This window comes from Dunckerocampus dactyliophorus, chromosome 7 (assembly GCF_027744805.1).
Source record: "Dunckerocampus dactyliophorus isolate RoL2022-P2 chromosome 7, RoL_Ddac_1.1, whole genome shotgun sequence".
Lineage (NCBI taxonomy): Eukaryota > Metazoa > Chordata > Actinopteri > Syngnathiformes > Syngnathidae > Dunckerocampus > Dunckerocampus dactyliophorus.
This window is the reverse complement of record NC_072825.1, coordinates 26,087,789-26,108,884: the sequence shown is the minus strand read 5'-3', so window position 1 is coordinate 26,108,884 and position 21,096 is coordinate 26,087,789. Positions and strand designations below refer to the sequence as shown.

The window sequence follows — 21,096 nt, the reverse complement described above, 5'->3', positions numbered from 1 at the left end:
AGCATTAACGTGTGTCTGTTTTTATTCAACCTGGGCCCCGTTTATGTTGACAACCCGTCTATGTAGACACGGTCGACCGCTTTTTTTTTTGCATAAAATTTGAGATCCAAAGGGGTCATTTCTGTGAAAAATAAGTCCATTATTGTTGACATGTGTTGTGGTATGAAATACTTCTCACAGGGCCGCAGTATAGCTGCAGCGGTTGGAGAATGACCTATGGTCAAATTTGCGGGAAACACTGGTATTGTTAAATAAAGTGTGAAACGACAACAGCAACATGACTGCTGTCTAGTTACACAGCCTTAAAACGTGGGCATGGCTGTATTAACCTGGATTCTACCACAACAAACAAACAAAATGTGCTTTTTTTTTTTTAGATTGTCAGCCACTGGAAGAAAGAAAAACTTTATCGTCACAAGACATACAACAAAAATACAACAGCATCTAGATTAGAGTAGAAAATAGAAGAATAGAAGAATCTATATAAAATATGCACAAATGGAGGAAAACCATGTCAACAAACTGTCGTAGGTTAAAAAGTCCTTTATCACCCATCCCCCTTATGTCTCTGGACAAATTTACAAGTGCATGCAATGGCTAATTTCAGTTACTGCTATGTCGACAACCGCTTATGCCAGTCTGAGAGGCGTTGACATAAATGAGTTCCTCTGTACCTCAATTTTAGACCATTTCTGCTCTGCTGTGCTGCCGTCCTATCGTGAAGCCTGAGTTCTTCTCAGAGCTCAGCAAAGCGACCCAGCAGAAGTTACCCCCTCCGAAACCTGAGAGGTACGGTGCCATTGTGTAGTTTTTTTCTTGTTCTGACGTTCCACCGGCTGATTGAGCTCATTTGTTCTGCTCCGTTTTTAGATTCACTCCTGACATTGATGAGCCCAGCTTGAATGAAGAGGATGTTAACCTGCAGCCGGATGTCAAACGCAAACAGCTTTTTGCAGGAACAACCTTCATATTTCTCAGTGCTAAACAGGTATTGTCACATCCTGGATTAATTTCTAGAACACCAGAAGCAAGGGGAGATAATTTACCTGCCAAACAATTCACTGTTCTATAAAAGAAAAGTATTTTTAGACATGGTTACTGGTTGTTTGCTGCTCCAGTCACATGATCTTGTGAGCTAAGGGTTAGTTGCTAGGCTGCCATCCATCCGGAGATCCTCAGGGATTGTCGCTCTGCTCTGGAGTTTTCTCAAAGGGGACAACTAATGATTTCTTCTCTTGGAGCGAGCCACAAAAACACGCTGGATTGATTGATTTACATTTTTTATTTTGAACATACATACACAGACCTGATCAAAATCTTAAGACCAGTTGAAAAATTGCTAGAATTTGCATTTTACACATTTTGATCTTAATGAGGTTTTAAGTAGAGCTACAATATGCAAAAACAAGAAGGGTGAGTGAGACAAAAAGTACTTTGAAAAAGTAATTTATTGAAAACAACAATGAAACTGAAATAGGCTGTTTATCATCTGATCAAAAGTTTAAGATCATCACTCAAAAAATAACAAAAAACTCTCCAAACCAGAACAAAAAATGTTCTCATTAGGACTCAGTAATGAGTAGCTCCACCGTTCTTGTTAATCACTTCAAAAATTGCTTTGGACATGCTTGATGCGAGTGTTTCCAGGAGGCTAGTGGAACATTGCTCCAAGTGGTGAAGATGGCTTCACCAAGGGCATCAACTGTCTGGAACTGATGGCCATTTTTATAAACTTCCCTTGCCATCCATCCCCAAATGTTCTCTATGGGATTTAAATGAGGGGAACATGCAGGATGGTCCAAAAGAGTGATGTTATTCTCCCTTGGTCAAGCGAGCATTGTGAACTGCAGCGTTGTCCTGTTGAAAAACCCAGCTGTTACCACACAGACGAGGGCCCTCAGTCATGAAGGATGCCCGCTGCAACATCTGCACTTTAGCGGCTGCCGTTTGACGACCCTGCACCACCTGAAGCTCCAGTGTTCCACTGAATAAAAAAGCAGCCTAGCTCATGATGGAGCCCCCTCCACTGTGCCGGGTAGAAAACATCTCAGGTGTGATCTCCTTGTCATGCCAGTAACGTTGGAAGCCATCTGGACCGTCAAGGTTACATTTTTTCTCATCAGAGAATAAAACTTTTTTCCACCTTTCAACGTCCCATGCTTGATGCTCTCTGGCAAAGTCTAAACGGCCAGTTTTGTAGCGTTGAAGGAGCCCAGGTCTTTGAATTAGTTTTTAAACCCTTTTCCCACAGATGCCGTCTGATGGTTATTGTGCTGCAGTCGGCCTCAGCAGCACGCTGCGAGAGGCCTTGCTTATGCAGCTCGACAATCCGACCACTTTGAAAAAGAGAAAGCTTCTTAGCTTTAGCCATCAGGAGGGCATGACAGTGTGAATGCCTGACAGAAAATGAACATTTTGTTAGCAGATTTTGAAAACATCTCAGGTGTGATCTCCTTGTTCATTTTTTTTTTCAAAATGCTTTTTGTCTCACTCCCCCTTCTTGCTTTTGCATATTGTAGCTCTACTTAAAACCTCATTAAGATCCAAATGTGCAAAATGGAAATTCTAGCAATTTTTCAACTGCTCTTAAGATTTTGATTAGGAGTGTACATGTTTCATTGGAACACATCACATCTTACGATTCAAAATTCCACATGTCCAAAAAGGAGTTGGAAGAAGCAAAGCTTAAATGGTCGTGCACTTGTATAGCGCTTTTCCGCCTCCAAAGCACTCAAAGCGCTTTGATACAGTTAGCACATTTACCTACTGTTGACGTAGCATCAGAAGCAACTGGGAGTTCAGCCACTTGCCCGAGGATACTTTAACATGATCACGGGAGGACGGCGGATCAAACACGCAACCGTCGAGTTGGGAGACGACCACTCTACCTCCTGAACCATGCCGCCCCAGAGCATTTAATCCTACCCCCTGTCTGTTTCACAGCAATGGTTAATACATTTGTTCACTTCCTGTATTTGCATGTACCCTTTACCAATGCTGAAATAACATAAGAAAATGATAAGGCAGTATAGCAATGTGTTACAATAGGAGTTAAGATTGTAAATCAATTTAAATAGATTCATCCAAAATAACTAATCATAATAGTGATCATATAATAAGTGATTAAGAAGTTGCTACCGGTAGGTGACAGTAACATAGCTGGATGATGAGTGAGTACACACAGTGTAATACTTCAAGTAGTGGTAAGAAATGAAGAATAAGGAGTAAGTGCAGTTGTCATATGACATAGCATTTCACAGGTATTTGTGGTCTTCCTTGTACTTTGTCAACATCAACTGCTTGTACTGTTTCTTGAAATGATTAGTTTTAGTGCAATGTTTTAGTTCTTTACTCAATCTGTTCCATAATTTGATTCCACATACTGAAGGTTTTTAGCGTTGTTTGTAAATGTTTTAAGTTACGTTTTTCCCGAAAGTCACATTTCTCTTCTGTGGTTGAGAAGAGTTGTATGATGTTTTTGCGTAGCATAATTTTAGCTGTTTGAAAGTTTACCAGATCAGCACGTTTGAGTACCGGTAATTGTGATTTTAGCAATAGAGGGTTTGTGTGTTCTCTACAACCGACATGATGGATTATCTTAACTGACCTTTTTTTATAGTACAGTTAGTGAGTGAAGGGTATTTTTGTGTAGGTATTTCCCCATATCTCCACGCAATAAGTTAGATATGGTAAAACCAGAGAGAACTATAGAGAGTATGTCGTGATTTTTTGTCCAGAACACATTTTGCTGTGTTCAGTATTGAAGTATATTTTGCCAATTTGTGTTGTATATTTTTAATGTGGGATTTCCAACTCATTTTGTCATCTATTAATAACACCTAGAAATGTATTTTCGTGCAGCCTGTCTATGTCTTCGCTGTCTATTTGTGTTTGGGCATAACTGTCCTTTCTGCTATTACCAAATAACATTATTTTAGTTTCACTTCAGGTTCAGGGATAGTCTATTTTTATCAAACTATCTTTTTAGTATAGTCATTTCATCTGTGATTTAAAATGAGCTCTTGTGTGCTTTCTCCAGAACAAAATGTAGTATTATCGTCTGCAAATCATACTAGCTTTAGGTCTTTCCTAACTTTGTCACTTATAGACTATATAGGGTCAACAGTTTTGGTCCTTGTGTTGACCCCTGTGGTATATATTTACGCAAGCAGATGTATATTCTCTTGCCATCTCCAGATCAGGGATGAGATACTGCCCCGAGTGGAGGAGTTTAAGTACCTCCGGGTCTTGTCCACGAGTGAGGGAAAGATGGAACGCGAGATAGACAGTCAAATTGGTGCCGTCTGCAGTGATGCGGACTCTGCATCGGTTCGTTGTGGGTAAGAGGGAGCTGAGCCGAAAGGCAGAGCTCTCAATTTACCGGTCGATCTACATTCATACCCTCACCTATGGTCATGAGCTTTGGGTAGTGACGCAAAGGACGGGTACAAGTGGCCGTAATGAGTTTTTGCCGTGGTGTGGCTGGGCTCTCCCTGAGAGATAAAGTGAGAAGCACTGTCATCTGGGAGAAACTCGAAGTAGAACCGCTGCTCCTCGGCATTGAGAGGAGCCAGATGAGGTGTCTTGGGCATCTGATCAGGATGCCTCCCGGGCACCTCCCAGGGCAGGTTTTCAGGGCACAGCGACCGGTAGGAGACCTCGGGGAAGACCCAGGACACGTCGAAGAGACTATGTCTCTCAGCTGGCCTGGGAACACCTTGGGATCCGCCGGGAGGAGCTGAACGAAGTGGCCGGGGAGAGGGTCTGGGCTTCTTTGCTCAGGCTGCTGCCCCTGCGACCCAACCTCAGATAAGCTGTAGAAGATGGATGGATGGCTGTATATTCTTCTATCTTCACATATTACTAAGATGGATGGATGGCTGTATATTCTTCTATCTTCACATATTACTAAGATGGATGGATGGCTGTATATTCTTCTATCTTCACATATTACTAAGATGGATGGATGGCTGTATATTCTTCTATCTTCACATATTACTAAGATGGATGGATGGCTGTATATTCTTCTATCTTCACATGTTACTAAGATGGTTGGATGGCTGTATATTCTTCTATCCTCACATATTACTAAGATGGATGGATGGCTGTATATTCTATTTTCACATATTACTAAGATGGATGGATGGCTGTATATTCTTCTATGTTCACATATTACTAAGATGGATGGATGGCTGTATATTCTATCCTCACATATTACTAAGATGGATGGATGGCTGTATATTCTATCCTCACATATTACTAAGATGGATGGATGGCTGTATATTCTTCTATGTTCACATATTACTAAGATGGATGGATGGCTGTATATTCTATCTTCACATATTACTAAGATGGATGGATGGCTGTATATTCTATCTTCACATATTACTAAGATGGATGGATGGCTGTATATTCTATCCTCACATATTACTAAGATGGATGGATGGCTGTATATTCTATCCTCACATATTACTAAGATGGATGGATGGCTGTATATTCTTCTATCTTCACATATTAATTCCTGTTTACTAAGTAGTTTTTACCCAATTCAAAACGGACCCTCGGATTCCATAACTTTCTAGTTGATTAAGATATTGTGATTAGGGATGTCCTAATCCGATCTTCAGGATTGGGATCCGCTGCCGATTTGCTGTATTTTAAAGATCGGATATCAGCTTCCGCCACGAGATCGGCCCGATCCTTATAGCGTTCGTAACTGTGGGCCACACTCCAACACGGTAGGTGTGGTAACGCGCCTCAAAGCTGGTTGCCATTTGACTCCCCGTCACCCGCAAGGAGAAGAAAACGCAACACCACCATGCAGACATGTCCGCGGTGTACAGTAGTGAAGTTAGTTTCACGTTGGATGTTGGATATTTACCTCCATAGCTGCAGCAGTAGTTCCCCCGCACTGTGCCCAGACTGCTGTGTCATGGGGCCGGGAACTTGCACGGGAAGTGCACTGTACAGTGGCACAGCTATGTGGCGGCCAATGGTGGCCGTGGCCATCCTTGGTCACTCTCCGGCCACCTCATTGGCCAGCTAGACATTTCAGGTATCAACTTATTGCCATGTGAGTATTGGTCTCATCGTAGCCTGTGAAAAATTTTTGGCTCCGCCAATGCCGCTGTAACCACTGGTTAGTTAGTTACACTAGGGACTATCAATAAATTACTATTGCATTGAAGAGAGTTTTTGTTTAAAAAAAAAAGTCATAAACAGTATTCTAAATCATATCACAAATTGATCTATAACTATGTCAAATGATTCGTCCTGACTCACAGAGGTTTGTTACAAAAGCCAAACAATACTGTTGGTTATGCTGTGTAATAAAAAAGTGAAATTCAGCAATACTTTGGTTGCATAATTTTTAATGCTTTTTCATAACCGTATCGGATCGGCAAGACTATAAAAAAAATCTGATTGGATCAGAAGTCAAAAAATGTGGATCGGGACATCCCTAATTGTGATTAATTGTATCAAATACATACATGCAGAGACTTTAAGCAGACTTTACTGGAACCTGTAAAAAAATAAATCTTGACTTTAATGACACGTCACGACACGTATGATGATGCTGAAAAAGTATTGGGACACCCCTGCCATCTTTCTGCTTTGAATGTGGGAACGCTTACTTCTAGGGCTTCAGTGATAAGTTGATTGCTAGCCAACAGCCGAATTGTCACCTGTATTTTGTATTGGAAATGGCCTAATAAGCAGCAATGTTAGTAAAGTAAAATTTCTGTTTTTTAAAAGAGATCCTCATTATTAGCACAAACCGAAAAAAAAAACAATTCAATTAATGAGAGCTAAATAAGAGATGAAAATAATTGTTAGTTGCAGCCGTACTTATTTTACATACTTTCTGGGTTGCACTCATTTTTTTTGTTCTAGATGTATATTTTACACCAAAATGTCTTCACATGTCAGCGCCATTCAACTTCAGAGGTTGAGCTGTGAAATTTATTATTACCCGCTTAAGTCGACGTCGTTTTACATGATTGACCGCTTATGGCAACATACGATTTTGAGGAAAAATGGGTCTGTTTATGTTGGCTTGTGTTGTAGTATTGTTAACTTCATCATTATCGCTAAGCAGGAAAACGGTTTCCAGTGTAGTATAGTCTTAATGATCTAACTACGCAGCTGTGTAATTGTTTCTCATCTTTGGTGTTTCTTAGCTCAAACGTCTGAGTACAGCAGTAAGTTTTGGGGGTGGTACAAGCCAGCTCCTGGAGGAGGGCTCCCTGCCATGTGACCTGCTGGAGTCCCCAAAGAGCTGCGTGGTGGAGGTTACTACTGGCAGCTCCCAACCTGTGCTTCCACATTCTACCACAGGGTGGCATGATTCCGTGAAAAGCATCGTTGAAAGGTTTGAACAAATCTCACAAGAGTGGTGGGCGATACTACAAATTTTTTGGTATGATCAAATACCAAGTCAACAGAGGGCCAGTATTGCTGATACTGATACCGATACTTGTGAAATTTTCCAGATCACTCAATGATTTTATGATTTTGCCTTTAATCTGTTATCCACTTGATAATAAATAAACAGAAGACGAAGATTTTAGGCAAACAAAAAAGTTATTTTTTTATCAGCAAACATATTTGCAAACAGTGAAACAATATATAAATACAAAGGAACAAAATCAATAAAATTATTTTAAAAAATTAAATGTTATTACATACAATAAAAAAAATTAAAATCCTTTGTATAATATAAGCAAATAAAACTACACCTGGCTCTCATTCATATCCTTTGGCTTTTTGCCATCAAATCCCTCCTGTGTCCAAGGACGCATCTTCTGTCTTTGTAAATGATACAGTACATATATACAACATACAGTGGTGTGAAAAAGTGTTTACCCCCATCTGGATTTTATTTTTTTTTTTTTTTTGCATGTTTGTCACACTTGTTTCAGATCGTCAAACAAATTTAAATATTAGTCAATGCCAACACAACTGAACACAAAATGCAGTTTTTAAATGAAACTCGCTATTATTAAGGGAGAAGAAAAATCCAAACCTACATGGCCCTGTGTGAAAAAGTGATTACCTACCATGTTAAAACATAACTGAGATAATTGAGATCTATCAGTCTGGAAAAGGTTATAAAGCTTTGGGACTCCAGCCAACAACAGTGAGAGGCATAATCCACAAACGGCGAAAACATGGAACAGTGTTGAACCTTCCCAGGAGTGGCTGGCCAACCAAAATTACCCTGATAGCGCAGTGACGACTTATCCAAAAGGTCACAAAAGACCTCACAACAACATTCAGAACTGCAGGTTTCACTTGCCTCAGTTAAGGTCATTGTTCATGACTCCACCATAAGAAAGTCACTGGGCAAAAACAACCTGCACGACAGAGTTCCAAGTCGACCACTACTGAACAAAAAGAACATTAAGGCTTGTCTCAATCTTGCCAGAAAACATCTTGATGATCTCCAACACCTTTGGGAGAATACTGTGTGGTCTGATGAGACAAAAGTTTAACTTTTAGGAAGGTGTGTGTCCCATTACATCTGGACATATAAAAGTAACACCGCAGTTCAGAAAAATAACAACATACCAACAGTAAAATATGGTGGTGGTAGTGTGATGTGTCTGGGGCTGTTTTGCTGCTTCAGGACCTGGAAGACTTGCAGTGATAAATGGAACCATGAATTCTGCTGTCTCCAAAAAACCCTGAAGGAGAATGTCCGGCCAACTGTTGGTGACCTCAAGCTGAAACCAACTTGGGTTCTGCAGCAGGACAATGATCCAAAACACACCAGCAAGTCCACCTCTGAATGGCTGAAGAAAAACAAAATGAAGACTTTGGAGTGGCCTAGTCAAAGTCCTGACCTGAATCCTATTGAGATGCTGTGGCATGACCTTAAAAAGGCGCTTCATGCTGGAAAACCCTCCAATGTGGCTGAATGACAACAATTCTGCAAAGATGAGTGGGCCAAAATTCCTCCACAGCGTTGTAAGAGACTCATTGCAAGTTATCACAAACGCTTGATTGCAGTTGTTGCTGCTAAGGGTGGCCCAACCACTTATTAGGTTTAGGGGGCAATCACTTTTTCACACAGGGCCATGTAGGTTTGGAGTTTTTTTCTCCCTTAATAATAAAAAGTTTCATTTAAAAACTGCATTTTGTATTCAGTTGTGTTGTCCTTTTACTAACATTTAAATTTGTTTGATGATCTGAAACATTTAAGTGTGACAAACATGCAAAAAAATTAGAAATCAGAAAAGGGACAAACACTTTTTCACACCACTGTATTGGAACAACACAGCAAAAAAACAGATATTTGGGAAAATACACATAGAAGCCAACTGAAAAATATTGACCTCATCAGACGATACTACCCTTATTATCGATGCTATCGATATTTGGATCAAATCCCCTCTTGTCCTGATGTAAGAACTTCTTTCTCTTCCTGTGAGACAGGAAATGCCTTCGAGTCATCACAGAGTCAGAAATTGGACTGGCTGCCATCTACGCCTCATGCTGCAAGTACTGCAACCCGGCCAGTTTAATAACAGATACAGGTAGAAGAACAAGTACTCCTGTAAAGTGCCTTTTTTGACTATCATTGTTTAATGTATTTTGGTTCTTTTGGGTTTAGTTCCAAAGGTGAAGCCCAGAATTCCAAGTGCGTCTTTGTCCCAGCATGTAGCAGTAGATGAGACTGTTTTACCAGCAGCATCACAGAACATCACTGCATACGCAGTCAACACAGAGACGCCACAAAAGTACACACACGCCGGCAATTGAGTCGTCTGTTTCATTTCAGCTCTCTTGAGTTGTCTCTCATTTGCCTCGTTTATCAGAACAGAGCGATGCCAGATGACTGGGATCAAGGCGGTCGGAGAGACTCCGGAAAAAAAGCACAACGGGACAGCAAGTCATTTTGATGGTTCTAAAGCCACAACACAGACGATTACCACAAAGTGCATTGTGACAGATTCACTGAGCTCATCATTCAGCTTGACGGAGAACACACACACACAGGGGAAGAAGCCTGAGTCCAGAGTTACGGGTAGATATCGCATTTGAGGAAATTGTCAACAAAAAACATGGTTGACAACAGCAAAATACTAGTATACCATAGTAGATTGTATTTTGGTTTCTGTTATGTTAACAACCGCTTATGTCGATGTCCGTCAGCCAATTGGAGGGTCATCAACATAAACGGGTTCTACAGAATTGCAACAAAAAAAAATGTAAAAAAAAAATGCGTATTGAAGCAAATTTCATTTATTTTTTTGACTCAATTAAGCATTTTTGAGCATAAAAATGGATCAGTGAACTAAAATACACACAAAGGCCAGACTTGCTCACCGGAACAACATGCTTTTATTGCAGGTTTGATCTCACAACAGGGCACAATAATCCCTTATAAACATCCCTAACTAAAAGACGGGCTACTGTTGCTGCAGTAACCCACCACAAGCTAATATCAAATTACATCGGTAGGACCATGACACATGTGCATGTAGTTTTCATGGATGCTGTAGGAGAGACAAAAAGGAGCAAAGAAACAAAAAGTTTGTTCAGAAATATAGATGAAGACCTGCTGAAGAGCGATACGTGCTTTCATGCTAAACCTCCAAGTGTCTAATAAGATCAGAAAAAGATTTGTCAGTAGTTGCTTTTTTGAAAAAGACACATTTCTCCTGCTGTCATCTTATTCTCTGGCAGACTGTGTATGTATATGAGGTGTGTTAAGAAGCAGTTACCATGCCATCTACTGTGCGTAGTTGTAACCAGAAGCTGCAACAGGTAGCACCAAATCTATTTTTGATGCGGGAAACAGTGAATTCAATGCTCTTCCTGACCTGTGCTTACATGTAATACAACATTGGACTCACTTGTGATGAAGAGGGAGAATTATTGAATCATAAAGCAGCTATGAAAAACAAAAAGCAGTGACAACACAAAGGAACAAAACAAAGACAACAGATGAGAATTCTTGAAGTCACAACTTCTCTGAAACGTCTGTGCACTTTCAGGTCATCGGGACTTTAACCAGACGACTTTCCAGCCACCTATGGCAAAGCCTGGTGTTGCTAAGAAGACATTTACGCCAAAGAAATCCCCTCAGGACGTCTCGCCAACAGCATCCCCACAGAAGCAGCCAACAATGACCAGTTTTTTTAAGCCAGTCAACAAAAAGAGGTAACCATCAAGCCTTCTTGATTAGTTAACATCCACAAAAACACAGACGTTGTTCGGTGGGATACATTGTGGTTTGTCTGCATTCATTTCTTTTTAAATAGTACCTATGTGCGTTTTTCTTTAAGGCCCTTGGATGAGGAGCTGTCAGCTGTGACATCAGCGCCAAAGCGTCCTGTACCTGAATCCAACATCAACACCACTTTTGTATCGGAAGACACCCCCTCATGTTCAAACAAAGCCCCTGCAGCCTCTTCCCAAAATCCCATGTGCTCCGATGATGATTTCTTTGTTGGTCGGTCAGCGTCTTCATCAGAACGGGCCTCCCACACGAGCAGAAAGAGAAAGGAGATGGAAGAAGAAATTGATGTGGCTGAACTGGAGTTTATCATGTCTGAAGAGATGGACTCCTTTGACGAATCACTATCAGTTAGCCAAGCCCCTCAAGCAAGAATCCACACTGTTGACCGGCCCTCAGAAACAGTGAAGGCTTCAAATAAAAAGCAACGTGTAGCTCTTGAAGATGATGACGCCAGCAGCCAAAGGTTATGGTTGAGCCTGGAAAAAGAGCTACCTGCAAATCAGAACCACCAAACGGAGCTGCAAGCTGACTCTGAGATAACGGCAAAGCCATCAAAAGAGCGCGCACGCAGCAAAGTATCGTCTGGCAGCACACGTCAGCTTGTTGAAGCTAACAAGGAGTCCTCCATCAAGGTCAGTACGAGATTTATGGTCTTCATGTGATGGCTCAACATGCCTTTCTTTTAATACTCCTTTTTATTCTCTTAGAATATTGACCCACTCAAAGCAGATGTCGGTCAGCCCAAAGAAGCCGCTGAGGTTCAGCTTGTTCAACCTGTCAAACTGGAGGAGGCCCAAGTAAGTGTTTTAAGCTCTTTACATGCAGTTAGGTCCAGGACGATGTTTACAGGAGTTCTCTATGTATGAGTTCCGTTCCTACGATGGCAGTGTAAGTCGTAACTTAAACCTAAATAATATCTCAATTAACACTTAAGTCACTGACACTGTAAACAGAACACATGAAGAACATATCAAATACAGTCATGAAAAGATTATAAATAAGAGTTAAATGAAACAGTAATTCCTTTTACATTTAGTTAGGTCCCTATTGTTGTTTCACACACTGGAAGGGGCATAGCATGGGTGTCAGAGACAGGCTTATTGAGAGGAGGAAGTCTCAATCTCAATAATGAGACCACTACACTGCTCAATTCTCACTGTCCATTTCACAGGAGCAGATCCTTTCACGTTAAAGGATAACATCTTTATTCTTCACGATAGTTGGGACATTTGAGTAGCTTGGACCAGGCATGCAGCCAATGTTGATGGGTGTTTCTCCATTTTCAGAGCGTTTTACGATGTCTAATTTCACTTCACCTTTCACTTTCTTTGACGCAATGCATCCGAAGAGTCTGCCTCACGCCCTCACGCCTGGGAGGCTTAATGAGGGCGGGGGGAAAAACAATTAAGGGAAAAACACGTAACAAAAACAAAAGGGATGTTGCCCTGCAGGCCGACAACATATTCTTCTGCCGCACACATGTAACTGGTTCTCTTCCTCTTCTTTTTGTACAATATTAATAATTTATGGGAGTTTATTGTAACATGTAATTCTGTAAATGAGGACCGCCTATGATGATATGATTTTGCCTCTACACACCACACCACACAAAAGACTTTCTGCTTAAATACACTCCTGATCAAAATCTTAAGACCAGTTGAAAAATGGCTAGAATTGGCATTTTGCACATTTGGATCTTAATGAGGTTTTGAGTAGAGCTACAATATGCAAAAACAAGAAGGGGGAGTGAGACAAAAAAGATATTGAACTTAAACAAATTTAAACAAAAAAATTAAACAAAAAAACTGAAATAGGTTGTTTATCACCTGATCAAAAGTTTAAGACCACAGGCTGTAATTTAAACAAAAAAACTGAAATAGGTTGTTTATCACCTGATCAAAAGTTTAAGACCACAGGCTATAAAAGCCAAAATCTGCTAAAAAAATGTTCATTTTCTGTCAGGCATTCACACTGTCATGCCCTCCTGATGGCTAAAGCTAAGAAGCTTTCTCTTTTTCAACGTGGTCGGATAGTCGAGCTGCATAAGCAAGGCCTCTCACAGCGTGCCATTGCTGCTGAGGTTGCGAGTAGTAAGACAGTCATTCTACATTTTTTGAAAGATCCTGAGCATTATGGAACAAAAAAGTCAGGTGGTAGACCCAAAAAAAAATCACACCTGCTCTGAGCCGGAGGATCCAACTGCCTGTCCATCAAGAGACAGGGCGGTCTTCCACCCAAAAATCCAAATGTGCAAAATGCAAATTCTAGCAATTTTTCAACATGTCTTAAGATTTTGATCAGAAGTGTATAAGAGGTTTTGCAATGAATTACTGCCATTTTATGCAGAGTACCTCAGGAGCTAAGTATTTAAACAAAGTAAAATCATTGTTGGTTTTGCTAAGAAGGCATTTACACAGAAGAAATCGCCACAGAACATCTCTCCACCAGCGTCCCCACAGAAGCAGTTAAACTAGTCATCAAGAAGAGGTAATCATCAAGGTTAGTTAGTTAGTTAGTTAGTTTTGGAATGTTGGAATCAGAATCCGTCCATCCATCCATCCATCACCAGGGTCGCGGGTATGCTTGAGCTTATCCCAGCTGAAGAAACAAATGTCTACATAAATGAGCATATGAAAAAATGCAACGCCGACCTATGCAAGAAAACACATGACTTAAGGAAGCAGAAGACAATTCAAGGCACTTCTGCAAGGCGGCATCTGCAAAGTCACATCAAGTTAAATGGAGGACCGAAGGAAGCTAAGACATAAGGCACTGGACAAATATTGTAGATGGCATCATCTTGACTACAATGAAAAGAAGGCAGCTTTACAAAGACTTGATGCATAGCGACAATAACAACTCTACAATTATAACAACATACTGTAGATCAGGGGTCACCAATGTTTTTCCTTGTGAGAGCTACTTTTACAAAATGAAAATGGCCAAGAGCTACTCATTTTTGTAACATTTATTTTCAGAGCTTATTTTAAACCCAAACAAAGCGAATATGCTTGTTTTACCAGAACATTAACAAAATGCTGGTGTCCACAACTCACATTTTGTATTTCAGAATGCATTTCTTTCTACTGTTCTTTCATTATTAACTGAAAACCTGAATGAAAAGCAGGCTTGCGGGCACCTCATGTGGTCGTGGGGGGCTACCTGGTGCCCACGGGCACCACGTTGGTGACCCCTGCTGTAGAGTATGCCAAATCTAACAATATTAAGCAATACATTTTATTCATTGATCACCACCAATAAATTATTAATTTATAAATAGTATTTACTTATAAATTGAACTTATAAATTGAGCTTCAATATTTGTTTAGCTATACATTTATCTTAAAGTCTGTATTTAATCTAACTTCCAGTCAAACTGTTCTAACTTACATGCTATTTATTATTAACTTTATTCCTATTTTACTATTTTTACTACATTTTACTTATATTTTTGTCTTTTTTTGTTATTTCTTCCTTGCACTGTAACACTGGACAAGCCACCTGGCTACATTGTCATTTTTAAAAAAAACTTTTATTTATTGATATTGCTTATTGACATTTTTTTTGACACCTTTCTTTTATTTACTTCATTGCTGCATGTATATCGACCAATTATTATTAAATGGTGCGTCTTTGGGGCCGCACGGTGGTCTAGTGGTTAGCACGTTGGCCAACACAGTAACAGTCTGGAGATCGTGAAGACCTGGTTTCGATTCTCCCTTGGGCATTTCTGTGTGGAGTTTGCATGTTCTCCCCGTGTGCGCGTGGGTTTTCTCCGGGTACTCTGGCTTCCTCCCACATTCCAAAAACATGCAGGTGAGGTTAATTGGCGACTCTAAATTGTCCATAGGTATGAATGTGAGTGTCAATGGTTGTTTGGCTATATGTGCCCTGCGATTGGCTGGCGACCAGTCCAGGGTGTACCCCGCCTGTCGCCCGAAGTCAGCATGCCCCCGTGACCCTAATGAGGAAGAAGCGGTATAGAAAATGGATGGATGGGTGCGTTTTTGTCAAAATGTGCACTCCAGTATTTATTGATTTATTTATCCTTAATATCTTTACTTTATATTAAGTCTGTTCAACTTTAGGTACTTTAATTTAGTTCTCTAACCCTGTATTTGAAATTCTTAGTTGTACTTAAATGGACTTTTGATGTCTAGTTGAGAATTTTCTCATAGGAAATAATGAAAATATAAATAATCAGTTCCAGTGTCAGACTGTCCCCATATTAAAACCCCAAATAACTGTACAGGCAATGTTTTAGCTTTACAACAAAAACAATGCTTAACTGATATGCAAGTGTAAAAATAAGTTAACTGCTATGAAGGAAAATAAATTGTGCCCGCACCAGTAATTATAATGAGGACAGACGCGTCTACCTCTTGTGTTGCTCCGCTACTGCGACATATTACCAGTGATGGTCATCATCACACTTTTCTTTTTCCATCACAGGTCTGTGGTGCCATCACTATTAACACATTATATTGACCCAGTTGTCTGCGTTTATTGGCCTTCAGGAGCCATAAAAATGTCTGGCTAATGTTCTGTGATAAGGTTACAAACTCCTGCATGTGTTATCATGACCGTAATCATTTCCTTGGTACATCCTGTCTTACTTCCTGTTTGTGCAAAGGTTCACATCAGTCCGCTTTGGTGTTGTTTGTGTTGCCATTTAAAAGCCCCTGCATCTAAACCACAGTGTGGTTGTTGACTCCCCTCCTTTCAGATACACAAGTTGACATCTTTGTGTGTTGGTGTTGCAGGAAACCAAACTGGATGAGGACCACCCTAAAAACCTGATTTTGGTGGAGTTTAGATCCCTCACAGTGAATGTGCTGCCCGAAAGTAAACCACAGCAGGCGCACACCAACAGCTTTGCAAAGAACTTCAAACGTTTCCGCAAGGTCAGGACCCAACTCACTACAGCAGTGTGCACGTCAAAATATTTCATTACTTATGCGAGGGATTTTCAAACATTTCACAGCCGCATGCACAAAATTTGGGGCACTTTGAGGCATTTTGTGCATTAACGACACTAAAAGCATTCAAGGGGACAAAGGAAATGAATATACAGTCACCCCTCGTTTATTGCGGTTAATTGGTTTCAGACCTGACTGCTATAAGTGAATTTCCGCAGTAGGATTTAAAATAAATTGAATATTTTCGTAGTTTGAGCATAGAAAACCTGTTTATGATATTCTAAAACAGGTTTTAACATTATTTGAGCCCTCTCGTCATGAAATAACGCCCCTATAGGCACCTTTACTGTATACTGTGATTACCTAATATAGTAGACATGATAAGCGATAATAAGACATAATAACTCACATGTTAGCATTGGGAAAGGTCCTTGTTGTTGTAGTATCTCGAACGTAATGTGGCTCGATTGCATAGCATTAAAAATAATAAAAATCGTAAGTCGCTCTGGAGTTTAAGTCGCATCAGTCGCATTGATTTCCAAATCTATTCACAAAGGTCAAGGCCAAGAACAGACATTTTAATCTGGAAGGACATGTTATTGAACGACACAATAGTATAAAGAACATACCTGTGAGGCTTAACAAGGCATTGGTAGCATATAGTTATCACAAGCGGAGAGCACCCTCTTGCGGCTGTCCACGGTAATGTTCACTCTTTGGTTTTTGTCACTCATTCAAATCTTGTTAAATTAGTACATATTTTGATATAAAAGTCACACCTGACTACAAGTCACAGAAACAACCAAATTATGAAGAATTGTATGTATATATATATATATATATATATGTATATATATATACAAACAGTACACTATACAGTATATGGAAACATGTTCCTTTCTCATGATGGGACAGATGCGAGTACCCGGGACAGAGGGCTCAGCACACATCATCGGTGGGTCTGACTTGCTGGCCCACAACCGGGGCAAGAACTCTGAACTGGATGAATGGCTGAAAGATGCGATTGAGGTTTGATTTTCCCCCCATTCTGGATTCCTCAATCTGTGACCGGTCTGACAAGTTGTGATTCCATTCCATTCGATTTGTGTTTGTTTCAGGACGAGCGTCAGAGCAGACGGGAGGAGAGCCAAGGAGATGACCTTTTTAGGTGAGCCGTATTTAAGAGTATAAAATGTATGAAAACAGAAGAATAAATCTAAGTTTAAAATATGCACAAATGGAGCATAACTATGTCAACAAACAGCAATAGGTTGAAAAATCCTTTATCCCATTTTCCTTATGTCTCTGGCCAAAGACATAAGTAAATGTGCAAGCAATGGCTACTTTACATTTTGGTTATGTTAAGTCAACATCAGTCAGCCAGTCCGAGGGTGCTCGACATACAGTAAATGGGTTCCACTGTATAGTGGTGTTTTCACTTAAATGCATTTTGCCTCCGCATTGTCCTGCAATTCGCCATGGCTATGCGTGTCATTTAGAAGGCAATTAGTGACCGTAAATGATACGCATTGGCTTGAAATCCCACCCTCATGCATAACTTATTTACACCTAAGTCAAGTACTGTTTTACGTCTAGTGTACGACATTTTTCGCAGGATGCGCATTGTTCCAGAATGGCTATGCATTGTCAACACCACTTCACGTGCCTGTGAAACAGTGGTATTATTTGGTCCCGCTTTGTCCCACTTTGTCCCACTCGATGCCACGCAACAGTGGGCATCACCCCTAGCTTCATTAATTCCTCTATTTGCAAGGGACCTACAAGATGTTGAACTCCAAAGAAAGCTCTCAAAAGTAAGCTAAGTCTACATTTTCTCGCAGCTGCAGAAGGAGAATGCGGAAAGAGCAGTAAGAAGGCATAAACTAGATAAAAAGCCTCCCATAAGCTCACCACGCATGGGAGGGGCTAACGTGGTCGGGTGCAGAGTGAGCTGGGTGGCATCCGAAAGCAGGGGCCCTTGGCTGTGCAGGCTAGTTGTCAGAATGTGGAATGTCACCTCTCTGGTGGGGAAGGAGCCTGAGATGGTGCGAAAGGTATCGAAGTTCCAGCTAGATGTAGTCGGACTCGCCTTGACTCACAGCAAGAGCTCTGGAGCCAGTCCTCTTGAGGGGGGCTGGACTCTATTCCACTCTGTTATTGCCACCAATGAGAGGTGACGGGCAGGGCTGGCAATTTTGGCAGCTCAGAAACTGTACGTTGGAGTTTAATCTGGTGAAGGAGAGGGTCGTTTGCGTCCGGCTTCGGGTGGGGGCATGGGTCCTGATTGTTGTTTGCGCTTATGTGCCAAACGGCAGTTCAGAATACCCGCACTTTTTGGAGTCCCTAGAGGGAGTACTCTAAAGTGCTCCCCTGGGGATTATCTTGTTCTGCTGGCGGAGTTCAACAGTGACAGTGAGACCTGGAGCGGCATGATTGGGAAGAACGCACCCCCTGATCTAACACTCGGGTGAAGAGAGGGGCGGAGCTGTGAACTGATCACCACTTGGTGGTGAGTTGGCTCTGATGGTGAGGAAGGATGCCAGGCAGGCCCAAACGTATTGTGTGGGTCTGCAGGGAACGTCTGACATAGTCCGCCATCAGAAGCAACTCTCACCTGTCCCGAGGGAGGCAGCGAACATTGAGTACATTGAGTGGGCCAGGTTCTGTGCCTCCATTGTCGAGGCGGCTGATCGGAGCTGTGGCCGTAAGGTGGTCGGTGCCTGTCGTGGCACTAATCCCAGAACCCGTTGTTGGACATCAGTGGTGAGGGATGCAGTCAAGCTGAAGAAGAAGTCCTATCGGGCCTTTTTGGCCTGTGGGACTCCAGAGACAGCTGACAGGTACCGGCAAGCCAAGCAGTTAGTCTCTGGCATTCGCCGAGGCAAAAACTCAAAAGACTTGGGAGGTTTTCTTGGAATCCATGGAGAACGACTTCCGGATGGCTTCGAAGAGATTCTGGACCACCGTCCGCTGTCTAAGGAGGGGGAAGCAGTGCACTGTCAACACCATGTATGGTGGAGATGGTGTGCAGCTGACCTCGACCCGAGATGTTGTGGACCAGTGGAAGGAATACTTCAGAGACCTCCTCAATCCCACCGACACATCTCCCAATGTGCCTGGGGACGCATTGGGCTCTCTTGTCTCTGGGGCTGTGGTTGCCGTGATGGTCAGGAAGCTCCTCACTGACAGTGCTCCGGGGGTGGATGAAATGGTTGACACGACTCTGCAGCATCACATGGACAGTGGCGCGGCCTCTGGGGGACCGGAAGGTGTGATGCAACTGTTGTTGAATCACACTCCTCAGCCTTCCTGGAAAAGTCTATTCAGGGGTTCTGTAGAGGAGGATCCGCCGGATAGTTGAATCTCAAATACAGGAGGAACAGTGTGGTTTTCGTCCTGGTCGTGGAGCTGTGGACCAAACTCTGTACTCTCGTCAGGGTCCTTGGGGATGCATGGGGGTTTGCTCAACAAGTCCACATGTGTTTTGTGGATCTGGACAAGGCATTCAACCGGGTTCTTTGAGGAATCCTGTAGGGAGTAGTCGGCAGTATGGGGTACCGGACCACGTAATTCAGGCGGTTCACTCCCTGTGTGACCAGTGTCAGAGTTTGGTCCGCATTACCAGCAATAAGTCGGACTCGTTTTCAGTGGGGGTTTGGACTCCGCCAGGGCTGCCCTTAAGGCTGCCCTTTGTCACAGAGTCTTGTTAATGTCTTAAATGTCTTATTTTCTATAATTATCTCTAGTATATTGGGTAACACAAGTGCCAAGGTGATTATAGGGGTGTTGTTTCATGTATAGAAGGATGTAAAAATGTAAAAAAAAAAAACATATGTAGAAAGTCGTAAGCGTTTTCTGTGCTCTAACTACGAAAATATTCCATTAATAAAAAAGGAATCCTACTTTATGGAAATTCACTTATCACGGTCCAATTAACTGCAATAAAGGAGGGATTACTGTCAGTGATGGGCCAGACTGAATGGGCCCTTGGGCCACCATTTGAGTAGATGTAGAGTAAAAGGTTGGAGACCCCTCTATTAAATATGTAGAAATTGAAGTATCAGCTTCAAAATCCTGTTGATGGTGTAGAATGTAGAATAGATTCTTTACAAGCTACTTTGCCTTCTGTACTACTGTACTGTATGTGCTCTGTAACGCTTTTATTATGTTTGTGGACCAGCCAGGATGCACACTAATTTGATAGTCTTGTGTACAAACTTTGCCGCAGACTAAAATGATGACTATTTTCATCTTCCTGTGCTGTCGTTGCGTATTAATCATATTGACTTAACAGTAAAGCATACTATATAGCTGTAGAGGACCCCTGGAGGAGGAAAAAAAGCAATTATTTACCACTTTAAATGTGCTGCGACTACATTTAAAAGTGTTTTTTCTTCTACGTGTACCTGTTAGACTTGTGAATGTAACTGAAATATTCTAATCATGCAGTAGTTCTAATCAACATAATTAAGAGAGAATGATGGCGCTTCCGTTGAACCAGGCTGAACGCGCTTTCATCACAGCGGTTTCCACGGTAACAGGGGTGATGTAAGCCGGTGTGTTTTCTTTGACGAAGCAGAAAAGAGACAGTCTGAGATTGATTGTGTGTGTGTGTGTGTGTGTGTGTGTGTGTGTGTGTGTGTGTGTGGAGGCTGAGCTGTGTTTGATCACTGAGTCATACTCAAGTCAGTCATGCGTGGCCGGGGAACAGACTCTGCCGCTAAGAAAACAGCGCAGTACATTTCGCGAGCTTAAAACCAGCAAGTGTCCAGACGTGCTTTATAGGAAGCCTGTTTGCTTTAAGCTGTTCAAACACGCTCGTCCGTCTTTTACGGCACTTCATTTGGGCTGTTTTTTGTTTGTTCAAAATGCCTCTAAGGACATTGAGGAATGAGCCATGAGGAATGTTAAAAGCCCATCCTGAGGGAG

At 41.6% G+C, this 21,096-nt stretch overlaps 1 protein-coding gene across 1 annotated transcript in view; it reads left to right on the top strand.

Annotated features, from left to right (window-relative positions):
- The window catches only part of nbn (nibrin), a 28,407-nt gene that overhangs the window by 1,110 nt on the left and 6,201 nt on the right, over positions 1-21,096 (top strand). The window contains exons 5-16 of the mRNA XM_054782213.1: positions 686-789; positions 871-988; positions 7,182-7,372; positions 9,439-9,539; positions 9,617-9,743; positions 9,822-10,030; positions 11,004-11,169; positions 11,295-11,880; positions 11,956-12,045; positions 16,012-16,152; positions 17,083-17,196; positions 17,286-17,335. Coding sequence (XP_054638188.1) covers positions 686-789; positions 871-988; positions 7,182-7,372; positions 9,439-9,539; positions 9,617-9,743; positions 9,822-10,030; positions 11,004-11,169; positions 11,295-11,880; positions 11,956-12,045; positions 16,012-16,152; positions 17,083-17,196; positions 17,286-17,335 — 1,997 coding nt within the window. The remainder of the gene's footprint in view (positions 1-685; positions 790-870; positions 989-7,181; positions 7,373-9,438; positions 9,540-9,616; positions 9,744-9,821; positions 10,031-11,003; positions 11,170-11,294; positions 11,881-11,955; positions 12,046-16,011; positions 16,153-17,082; positions 17,197-17,285; positions 17,336-21,096) is intronic.